Source organism: Dendroctonus ponderosae, unplaced genomic scaffold, assembly GCF_020466585.1.
Source record: "Dendroctonus ponderosae isolate FM_Combo_2020 unplaced genomic scaffold, Dpon_F_20191213v2 Dpon_F_20191213_6, whole genome shotgun sequence".
In the NCBI taxonomy this organism is placed as follows: Eukaryota; Metazoa; Arthropoda; class Insecta; order Coleoptera; family Curculionidae; genus Dendroctonus; species Dendroctonus ponderosae.
In genome coordinates, this window is record NW_026018814.1 from 3,954,994 (window position 1) to 3,966,146 (window position 11,153).

The following is an 11,153-nucleotide window of genomic DNA, read 5'->3' on the forward strand; positions in this document are numbered from 1 at the left end:
CAGATTGACCTGGTTAGAGACTACAAATGTTTCCTAAATTTTCGTTGGGCAACACATCTGGATTAGTTTTGTCTTCCAAGGCAGCTGGTTTTCCTTCAATCAAACATAAACAGTAGCAAAATCACTTTCTTGTACAAATACTTACCAGTTATGAAATGTCCTCAGCAAATACGATCATTTCTCACATAGATTTCACTTAGAGGCACCCGTTTTAAAGCCTTAACACAAGCATTTCGACGTTCACTAGCAAAGCATTCAGATGATCTCTCTATTTGTCTCGCTAAATCGAAAAAAATAAACCGTGTCTCGTTCAACACGCATTGATGTGGCATTTTGAACCAATTGTATAAGTAATACAAGATTTAATACGTAGTTAAACGTAATGTTTACATATGTAAACAAGTAGTCAATTGGAAATAGGTGAAACTGGGTTATGTTTATAATGAAATAACCTGCAAGCGGTCGTCAGAAATGTCAACTGCCAGTTTAACGTAGAAAATAAAACGTGCAGTATCGGGGCACAAATACTACAGAACAGTATTTTAATTTTGCAGTACTTATTTTTTAGACTGATTTGCGCAGACGTTTGTGTCAAAATATCAAAATAGCGCAAACTATAATACTGCATGAACGTATAGGCCGACCAATAACCTGCAATAACTCTCTATTGTTTTTTTATTGTTATCATAACCACAAATTGACGTGTACACAAATAAACATACATTTCTGTCTTTAACTGCAAAAATTTCAAAGTTAGTGCTTGTGTAATGGCCTTATTGTGCACTCTTTTGAACTTATTTGGTGTCAGTTGTTGTGCAATGCTCTGACTGCGCCGGAAAGGCTCTGCTCTCCAATACGTGTTGCTCTGTGTATGGAACCTGAACATCTATTGTCGTCCACAAGTCGTTGTTCCCTTTGTTGGCGTACGTAAGTTCTTACAGCTTCTGCTATTTTAATGTGGCATTCCCCCGTAACTAATAAATTATCCGCATGTAGAATAAGACTCTCAATATAAAAATTTTTGGTAATTCGAAGCAATTGCCCACACATGAATAAACTATAAATAAAAGATTAATATAGGTGTGTTTCATATAAACACTTTTAATACAACCCTAACATATACATAGTTATTAATGACAAGGGTAATCCATCGACAGAGAAAAGATAAGGCCAGGTATTTAAATACATAAGATATACCTGCGTATAAACGTTAAAGTCAATGATAAAATTCACCATAAACCGGAAGAATAGCCGCCTGGTGGCACTCTTGGGCTGTTCAGTCTTTTAATCTTTTCCTTTTCTTGGATCTCCTCCTGGCTGAGAATATCTCCAATCGTTGAACAGGACGAGTACTTCTCAACTCTTTTCGCGCTGGACTCGTTTAAGATTATGGTGCTATTGGCGCCAGAAGGGTCAGTGCCGACTGCACCAATTGTGCTTTCTTCACTTTTATCGTCATTATGATCGGTTGAAGAGTTCCTTTGTTCCGTAGTAACTACTGTGGTAATGCTCGCTTCTGACCGCAGTACGTCCTGAATGCTGCTTCCCCTATACTGACTCGTTTCGATCCCTGAAGAAGTCGGTGGGGCCACCAAGTCCGAAATGAGGCTCCTTTCATCTTCATTACCGAATATGTTCGAAGTGCCCCCGCCTGGTGGCTTCAGAACACGGCTGCTGTTGCGTTGGTCATGGAAGCCTACGTAGATGTGTGTCATGATGCTTCCTGAAAAAAATTATGGATTATTTACCTATGTGATTGTGCACATTTTGTCTAGTAACGCGGCTCATCAATTGTCTGAATGGAAAAACACAAGGCGACCTAAAGTGCAACTCCGGTACTACTTAATACCGGTTTCGAATAATCCTTCCATAGACACTAATGCAACGCCGGTTTGAAATCTAAAAATAGTCCCTTGAACTATCACCAAAATAAAGTTGGTTCTTAAAATAAAATGTCTTCTTCACATAGTTCTTAAAATAAAATTCATGGAAATAAATATTATTGATCGGTTTAGCTACATTAACCAATTAATACGAGTATAGCGAAAGCAAGTTACTTACCCTGTTCGTTGTATTCGCTAAATAATGGACCGCACACAAAGGAAAATGCACCTAAATTATTCTCTGTTCTCTGCAGCACTCCTCAGAATACTGACATCGTTAAACTGAAGACCGTCGCCGAGCCAGCTTAGTCTGGCTGCACTTGGGAGTCTTAGCCGTAGCATAAAGCATTCACAGTAAACCCACTTACTTCAGAAAATAGCCTATTTGAAGGCGAAACCCACATGTACATATGTGACTATAGGACTGCACCATGATGAAGTAGATACATTTAAAATTATGCCTGTCGCAGAATTAGTACTTACCGTGAATGGTGAATAGTAAGGCCCACTACCTACTTCTAGTTTGATTATTTTTTGCGATAACAGCTTTTAGAGTCGGATGGGTATCTTATTTAATTTCATATAAATTCATTTTGCATTTTTTCTTCAAAGAAAAAGTTTCCACTTGCAATAAGCTCTCACTGCGTGGCCACAACCTTGACCTCGCAACAATAATTTACGAATTTGAAGGGTTTATGCCAAATATAGACTGCTGCACACATTTGGAAACAGCCTTGTGACCATTAAACCACTTCATCCTACGCCGGAATACGCCTTATTTGGAAAAATCTATCCTGAAAGCGGCCTCGCGGCCGAAAAGGAACATGCACATATTTATCAGAGTAGTGTGTGGGTTTTACAACACAATGGCGCTTCGTCCACCCTGTCTATGTTACACAAGAAATGTATTAATTTATGATGACCTGTAATGGTAAAGCATGCCAAACGGTGCTACAAAGTACATACAGGGTGCCCAGCTGTAAAATTTTCCCTATAATAGTCTTATTTATTATTTATTTTCAGAAAGCTAGCTACTGCATCGTGAATTAACACGCGTCTTTTTCAACGTAACTATAGACTGTAGAGTTCAATTAGATATCCATTTTTACTGAAAAATGTATCTAGATATAGTCACACTAGCAAGAATGTGTTCCGTATGATTCTCTTAAAAGATGATGAAAAATGGAAATATAAATCTGGTTACAACTTGCATTTTCTAAGATCACTACGACTAGTTTAATACTGTAGATTTACCAAAAAAACGTCAAGTTTCAGTTATGAAGATGCTATAATTTTATCTCGGTATTAAATGCGGATTATAATACAACAGATTTCTTCTCTATCGGGGGCAGAATTACTTCATTAGCTGCTTTTGGCATCTGCTCCTTCTCAGCGTATACATAGGTTTGGAAAAATTATTAGTTTGGCTTCCCAGAGATATAAGATAATACATCCATTGGTGTCACGATCGAGACCGGTTTATCTACTCCCGAATCACCTACAGATTGACATAAAACATGAGAGACGACATAAAAATCCTCCACCAGATCCCATTTTACCTTCGGCTTTCTTAAGCAATATCACATAGGGTTCTTTTTCCAATACGCTGCAAATCAGGCCCAAAAAGGCACTGTCGTACAGCTTGGGGTACACTCTAACAATATGGCTTTCCAACGTACTATTTGCTGGTAATCTTTTGGTCATCATAGCTGTCATTAGCTTTTGTAGAGTAACCATTCCAATAATGCTCCTAAACATAAAATACTTCCAATGCAATTGCTGTAATACAACGAAACGCAACAATCGGCTAATCACCGGTTAGAAATTTGGTGTTAGTTGGTGGATGCTCGCATGCGATTTAGAAATTATATCGGCTTGGTTTGGGACGGTTTATACATACAGGGTGATTCAAAATTGGCGTCATTCCTATGGAGGTGTTGTCTGGCGCTGTTATAGGAGTACAGAAAAAATAGTAAAAGAAATTAATTGTTATTAAAAACTGAGAAATTTGCAAAAAACTATATCAGAGATACGGCAGCAATGTTTTTCAAGGTAATCTGCCTAATTAACATTGCGCAAATACCTGCTGATCCGTAATTATTTAAAACTCCGGTAACCATGGAATTATACAGACTGACAATAAGATAGACAAGGATAAACGGTAAATTCAACAAGATTTGTTGACGAAATGTCAACCTGTTCTCATAACCTCGAATATGGGTGTTTATAATAAACCGTACACTCCATACAAGCTAGTGCCTATGTAATCTCCTTATTATCTACTCTTGTCAAGCAGCTTCTCGTATTCAATTAATTAACTCCTGTTCTATTTGTATCTCCTTGTGCTGGTGTGTATCGTACAAACGTGGTAGGAACGTAGCCCTTCCTCGGTATTTATTTGGTGCTTCGGAAAGTGTCAGTTATTGTGCTCTGAGTGCCCCTGGAAGGCCCTGATTCGATTATGTCTAATACTTGTTCCTCTGTGCTTGGAACCCGAACATCTATCGTCCACTATCTTCCTGGAACCACTCTCCTGGCCCTCTGTTGGCTTGAGTTCTTTCAGGTTCTGCTATCTTACTGTAGCATTTCCCCTGAACTAATCGCATATCCGCAAATTCGTGAAAGGAAATTCAAAGTAAGTCACAGTTTGACAAATTATTGTTATTATTGACAAGGGCTATCCACCTGTAACTATCTGTTAATGACAAAAAACATCATTGCCGCTGTTTTCATCAAAAAATTGTAGAAGAGAACTTTTTTGATATCAAAAAGTTTCGTAATTTGAAGCAAAGATCGTAATTTCTCTTTTTGAATGCTTAAGTATTCCAATATGCTACCAATTAAACATGGAACAATTTCAAAATAATTCTTAATAACAAAGTTGAAATTCGATCTTCAACTGTTAATATCTTCTAGAAATTTTCGAAATTTTTTTTAAAATATTTTCTCGTACTCTTCCAGGGAGCCTCTATCACCCCTTATGACGCCAATTTTGAATCACCCTGTATAATGCATAAAATTATGGTTAGAAATGTGGATAACTGTGAGACGATTTTTTTTATTATAGTCGGTGGTTGCTATGGGATCGCATCCTAACCACGTCGCTTACCCGTCATTATCCACCACAGGAATTTGATCCACTGACAGTTGCCTCATGAGCTGTACCGCCTTGTCAGCTGTCATTGACGAAGTAGCCACCTGAAGGGTGGGCAGTTTGAGGTCGGCAATTGTCTTGTACCACCACCTTCAATCAATGTAAGTTACGACCCTTCGGTTATCTATCATAAAAGAGGAAATTATAGTAATATATTCAGGTTACTGACCAGTGATTATGAGTATTTTCGCAAGGCATGTACCCGCGAGCCTGCATCCACTCGTCGGAAACGAACTTCGTCATATAATTACGAATGCTATCGGGGAGAATAACTACCACATTTTGACCCTGTTCTAGGTCTTTGGCGGCTTCGAGTGCTGCCACCACATTGGCTCCGCTTGATGAGCCTGAAATATCCAGCTGTCTACAATGGCAATGAATGAAAAAATTGGAGCCTCACCGCAAAGCAAACCCTCTTCTTTAATAAGCCGGCGCGCCATGGGGAGCGATTTGGAATCGTGCGTTTTCACCCATATATCCACCACAGATCTATCCAGAATGGTAGGCAGGAAATCGTAACCTATCCGTAAAGTGAGGAAAGTAAATCGATGGAAAAAATTAATTTCAGAGTCTTGCCTATGCCCTCTACTTCGTAGAAAGTTACGTCTGTTTTGTTCAGATCGTCGGGCAACGCCAATACGGAGCCCTCGGGATCGGCAGCCACAATTTTCGTTTGGGGAGAAATTTCTTTAAATTTCCGTCCAATGCCGCAAACAGTGCCACCCGTTCCGGCGCCGATCACCTGCAAGACAATCAAGCATGATCAACTACCGTAGAATAGGTACGAGTTCCTCTTACAATCATAGCCACTTGCTGATCGCATTGATCGAAAATTTCTTCTGCGGTGGTGTCGTAGTGCGCCAAAGGATTACCCGGATTGGAGTACTGAAAATGCCCCTTAGATTGGTACGTATTGGTTTTAGAACCACAATCAGTACCTGATCCAGAATAACGGAGTTGGGAATCGTCTTGTGCAGTTCATGCGTAACACCGAACATGCCGCCAGGTGCGAACGAATCTAAATTGACGGGGGTACGCACTATTTCAGCTCCGAGAGCCCGAAGAGTGGACACCTTCTCGTTGGACATTTTCTCGGACATGACAACGATGCACCGATAACCTGAAGACAGCGATTGCTCAGAGAATGTATACGTGAGACAGCTACGGCTCTCGAAAATCTACCTTTCACGGCTGCGGCCAGCGCCAAGCCAATGCCGGTGTTTCCAGAGGTCGGTTCAATGATGGTATAGCCAGGCTTCAAGAGGCCTTGGCGCTCTGCGTCTTCGACCATCCTGAACCCAATGCGGTCCTTTACCGAACCACCTGGGTTGAAGTACTCGCACTTAACATCTGCAAATTGTAAACCACAAAACTTTTGTAGTCGGCGAATTTATTCGACTATTGAACCACTTACAAATATTGGCTTTAATTCCTGCACTTTGTGGAATTTTGTTCAGTTTGACCATGGGTGTGTTTCCTATAGAATGCAGAATGTTGGGCAACAGCTTGCTTTCGCGCCTCCTGTAAAAACAATATCTGCATGTTAACAGGACTTAGCTTGAGCAGGTCACTTGGTTTTTGGTTAAAAACACAGCCGTGCTGCCTTACCAATCTTCAGTGTTATGAGGGTTGATTTGATCGTTATTACCCGGTCGGTTCCACGTGCATTTTGATTTGTAACTTGGTGGAGCAACAATATCACTCAAGGGAGAATGAAACGTCGGAATGCCCCCGACTTTGGTTCTCTTCGGACAGGAGATTGTCCCATTGGCTTCTGAAGTGGTACTCATGTTTGCGGTGTAATTTCTGACTGACCTCACTATCACTAACTCTCTGTGCTATCAATGGTGGTCAGTATCTAATACGATCACAAAAGTTCAACTATAAATACTTGTTTCTGATTTATGTTTCCCAAGTTGTATGTTTCGCACACGCATCTAAAGATACAGAGGTTAGAAAATTTGTTATCGTTGGCAAAACGTGCTAAACACAATCTCGGACTGTGACATCACAGATAACAGAGTAACCTCTGTGATCTGTGTATGACATATCTGTGTATGACCTAGCAGTTGACAATCGGAGTTACTAGAGAGTTATTGGATTGGACATGCTAAATACTGTCATGCAGTAATAATGTTATTCCTTATTTTAATACTGCATTTGCGTTATTTCTGTAACGAAATGATAGTTATTGGAATGTCTAGTTCACTGCTTTCAGTATTAAACATGTGTTATTGTGTAACCTGACCTTACACAATTTATTATTAATCATTTTACGTTGGTGTATTTGTATTTTTTACTTTTCAATTGGATTTTGGTTGCTGTTGCTCATTTACGCTTAATTGTTATAATGAAGAAAATTCTAGAAGCCGCACTCATAAACGGAGCAAGTGAAAAAGAGCTAGAATATTACATTTTTGATAATACTTATATTTATAAACAGGGGTGGTTATCAGGCGGAGGAAAGAGAATATTTTTATTTAGAACAAATGTCCGATGAGTATAACTATGTCTTGAAGTGCATACTATTGAAGGCTTAGTGGAGATACGAGGAACAGATACGATAAACAAAGTTTTTGACCCTTGTTTGGTCATTACGGCGTGATATTTACAAGTTCCCCAACATCACGACGTATTTGGTGAATTACTTAATTAAAAGCCGTAGTTTTTACATTGGATTACAGCTCAAGGCTTATAAAGATTTGCAAGTTTGCAAGTATGCTGAGTCTGGCACGGTTCAAGAGATATCAGCTACACACGTTAGGGATAAAGCAATTATTTTTAACATAATTCTCATTTACATCCATCACTTGAACTTTTGCTTACAAGGTGTACATTATTGAACTGCAAAAATCTAAATTCTGAAAAACACGACTTGAATATTCTTCAGTTAGGTACATCAGTTTGAATTGACTCACTAACACAGCTTTCATAAATCTGCTTTGCTCAAATTTCTTCAATAAATTGTGAAACCATCAAATTCTTGTGCACCATACAGAAACAACTTCAGCTTGGACCTAAAAACAGCAGCTTAAAAACATTATGCCTTTTAATGTAATAACAACCAACCTCTGGCTTCAAAAACCTTTTAAATAGGGAGTAGGCAGGCAGATTGACCTGGTTAGAGACTACAAATGTTTCCTAAATTTTCGTTGGGCAACACATCTGGATTAGTTTTGTCTTCCAAGGCAGCTGGATTTCCTTCAATCAAACATAAACAGTAGCAAAATCACTTTTTTGTACAAATACTTACCAGTTATGAAATGTCCTCAGCAAATACGATCATTTCTCATATAGATTTCACTTAAAGGCACCAGTTTTAAAGCCTTAACACAAGCATTTCGACGTTCACTAGCAAAGCATTCAGATGATCTCTCTCCTCTATTTGTCTCGCTAAGCGGACGTCAGAAATGTCAACTGCCAGTTTAACGTAGAAAATAAAACGTGCAGTATCGGGGCACAAATACTACAGAACAGTACTTATTTTTTAGACTGATTTGCGCAGGCGTTTGTGTCAAAATAGCGCAAACTATAATACTGTATGAACGTATTGGCCGACCAATAACTCTCTATTGTTTTTCTGCAATATGTTAACAGATGAGTTTAAGGGGGCGCAGCGCTATGGACTTTGTCGCTTAACCCGCTCTGTTTCGGTCATAGATGAAGACAGGAAGCGAAATCTTCATGTGCCAGCAAAATTTCGCCAATAAAAAACAACTACAACTTAAAAAAAAATAGCGTAACGTTAAACTCTTGCCCTTGCTGCTGCCGTGGTACAAAGTGAAATTTGTGTCATAAATAAAACGAGCCCAGTTAGTATCACATTTATATAAATAAATAAATTCCAAATGCACCAATGAGAGAGAATACAATGCGAAACTGAATCGGTAATTCTATTGTTGTAATTTACGCAATAAATCTAAAAATAAAAAAACAAAAAAATTGCAGCTCTTTCAGAATCGGTCCTTGAATACCAGATAAAAAATGGGCAAACCGGGCCAAGTCGCAAAAACCAAACTCACGAAGATCGGTAGGAAAGACCACACCAGACCCAGAGATGGTATGAGAGTCCCTTAGGAGGCTAAACGCAAGGATCTAAACAAAACTAGGCCCCATCACAGAGAAAGTGAACTCCATTTTCCCTATGGGTCCTATTATAAGATCATTGCTGCTTGGAGAGTCTATTTTGCAATGTATTGTAACGCACTTTTACGTAAAAGTAGTCCACTTTTTCTAAACAGCTCAAAAGTGCTTTTTGCTCCTTTTCCTCGGTCGGTAAGGAGGCCTTTTCAGCAATATTAACTGCCAGAAAGCAATTCAGCTCTGTGGGTTCAATTTGTAAAAGCTGCAAAGCCACTTGACAAAGCCCAAAAACTCGCGACTCTTGGAATAGAAAAGTCAAGCCGTCAAGAAGCAAGTGATTTATGTAGGTGCCATAAAGATTGATCATCCCGTGCAGTATACCATGCAGCTTGTTGGCAAATTCTTCGATACGGGGACACTCCATGTAGATGAGCATCAAATCTAGTCCTAGATTTTCGGCAAAACACTCCTCATAGCTAAATAGCCGTTTCCAATGGTCTCTAAACAAATTGAGGAAAGTTATGGATCGATTTGGAAACATTTTGTAAGCTCGTGCAAAAAAGCTAAAAATGTTGCCCTGCTCATTGTAGTTGTTTGAATTCCAGTGCAGCTCTTTATGCGTCGAAATCTTGCTAAACACTTCAATGAAATGGGCTGGCTTTTGGTATACTGACAAGTACATACAGACAAAAGTATTTATACCATCGAAGCTAATTTCAGACAGAAAATATTTTCCAATCACTTGACCACAAAAAGGTTCTGGAAATTTCAAAAACATATCGTCACTAAAACGACCGATTTGCAGACTCCAATTCGGTCCAAAACGTTTGGCATTCACTGCGTCTTGTTCAATAGTTGTCCAGAATTTCATCATCAAGGCGGGTTGGAACTGTTTGGGCAGCTTGGACGATGATCGGATTAATATATCGATCAGTTCCGTGTCCTTCATATTGATATGTTCTAAACAGGCAAGCAACATGTTCAAAGTGGGCAACGTAGGGTTTTTTATACAGTATTGAAACAATCCTTTAGTGACATACTTTCGAACCAATTCGTCCTTGCTGAACCCTTGGAGCACCTGCATCGCGGTGCTGTGATTGGCCAATGCAAAGCCAAAATACGCGGCGTGTTTTCTAACAGAAACAGCTTTTCTCATTAGTAGTTTGATGATGTCGGTTGCTTGCTTTTCACTGACCCGATACAGAACCTTGTAAAGTAAAGGGCGACTTACTTGAAAATAATCTCCTTGACAAAAATGTTCCAACAGGGGCACTAAAGGCACAACGTCTTCAAGATTTTTTAAATATTTTGCGACATCGCGCTGGGTCGAGTAAAGCTGATTTTGATTTTCGTCACAAATGTCCAGTTTCGCCTTTGTCGGAACATACTCGGCGATTAAGGGTAGAAAATCGTTGGTACTCATAACTTGAGACAATGCCTTGATAACAGTTGATTTATAATCCAATTTAATGCTCGCTGACACTAGAGGCGAGAAAGCTTCGACTAGTTCAGAGTCCAGCCCCAGATGGTTATACAGCTTAAATAGGGAATAGTCATCGAACTCACGGCAGCCCCTGCCGTCTTCGATAATTTGATGGAAGTACTTGGCAATCACGCGAGGTTCTTTCTCCAAAAAGTGCCGAATCGCCCTCGGCCGCTCAGACATGCTTTCGTACATAGAGTAGTTGTAAACAGGGCGTTTGAAGAAAAAATCTAGTAAGTTTTCCTGTACAGCGGAATTCCTTGGCTGGGTGATGGCTTCTCTCAGCACATCATCATTCCACTCCGTGGAACACTGACTCTGAATCGTAGTTAACATCTGATCATTCGTACCAATCTGCAATTAAAAATATTAAATTGCGCCTTTTAAATTGCCAGGCCATTTCCTGATAAGTATCACATTTTTCACAGTGCGCAACTAAGACGAAAAGAGGAAACCCAGATAGCATTTGATATTCTATGAATATCCCAGAATGTTCAAAAAATATACAGAACATTGCGGGAATATCCTGGGAATATACATAGGTGAACAT

At 39.4% G+C, this 11,153-nt stretch overlaps 2 protein-coding genes and 2 long non-coding RNA genes across 14 annotated transcripts in view; 1 reads left to right on the forward strand and 3 right to left on the reverse strand.

Annotated features, from left to right (window-relative positions):
- The first annotated feature begins 468 nt into the window (after positions 1–468).
- LOC109534633 lies at positions 469–6,474 on the forward strand. 4 transcript variants are annotated; one of them, XR_007281819.1, is made up of 5 exons: positions 636–923; positions 4,951–5,138; positions 5,335–5,538; positions 5,606–5,943; positions 6,086–6,474. It is a non-coding gene; the product is annotated as an uncharacterized LOC109534633 (long non-coding RNA). The 4 variants fall into 4 exon arrangements; XR_007281821.1 differs by having other exon boundaries at positions 469–927; positions 5,335–5,943; XR_007281820.1 differs by having other exon boundaries at positions 5,335–5,943.
- Positions 1,078–2,350, reverse strand: LOC109534632. The gene is made up of 2 exons (XR_007281823.1): positions 2,062–2,350; positions 1,078–1,723 (listed from the first exon to the last, which is right to left on the reverse strand). It is a non-coding gene; the product is annotated as an uncharacterized LOC109534632 (long non-coding RNA).
- On the reverse strand, positions 3,153–8,590 carry LOC109534631 (cystathionine beta-synthase). Its single transcript, XM_048667727.1, has 13 exons — positions 8,291–8,590; positions 8,107–8,238; positions 6,646–8,054; positions 6,452–6,558; positions 6,220–6,387; positions 5,976–6,157; positions 5,836–5,922; positions 5,614–5,779; positions 5,438–5,557; positions 5,207–5,384; positions 4,993–5,127; positions 3,443–3,633; positions 3,153–3,381 (listed from the first exon to the last, which is right to left on the reverse strand). The coding sequence occupies exons 3-13, from the start codon at positions 6,825–6,827 to the stop codon at positions 3,302–3,304; spliced, it is 1,596 nt and encodes a 531-aa protein (XP_048523684.1). The 5' UTR covers positions 6,828–8,054; positions 8,107–8,238; positions 8,291–8,590; the 3' UTR covers positions 3,153–3,301.
- Positions 8,591–8,849: 259 nt separating this feature from the next.
- The window catches only part of LOC109534629, a 6,347-nt gene continuing 4,043 nt past the window's right edge, over positions 8,850–11,153 (reverse strand). For all 8 annotated transcript variants that reach the window (XM_019900362.2, XM_048667718.1, XM_048667715.1 and 5 more), the window contains one exon: positions 8,850–10,957. In XM_019900362.2, coding sequence (XP_019755921.2) covers positions 9,200–10,957 — 1,758 coding nt within the window. In that variant the 3' untranslated portion in view covers positions 8,850–9,199. The remainder of the gene's footprint in view (positions 10,958–11,153) is intronic.

Coding starts and splice junctions, on each gene's coding strand:
- LOC109534631 (XM_048667727.1), bottom strand. CDS start 6,827: ATGAGTACCACTTCAGAAGCCAATGGGACAATCTCCTGTCCGAAGAGA. Junction 5,923..5,975: donor ACTCCGTTATTCTGGATCAG/GTACTGATTGTG, acceptor GGGCATTTTCAG/TACTCCAATCCGGGTAATCC. Junction 5,128..5,206: donor GAAAATACTCATAATCACTG/GTCAGTAACCTG, acceptor CATTGATTGAAG/GTGGTGGTACAAGACAATTG.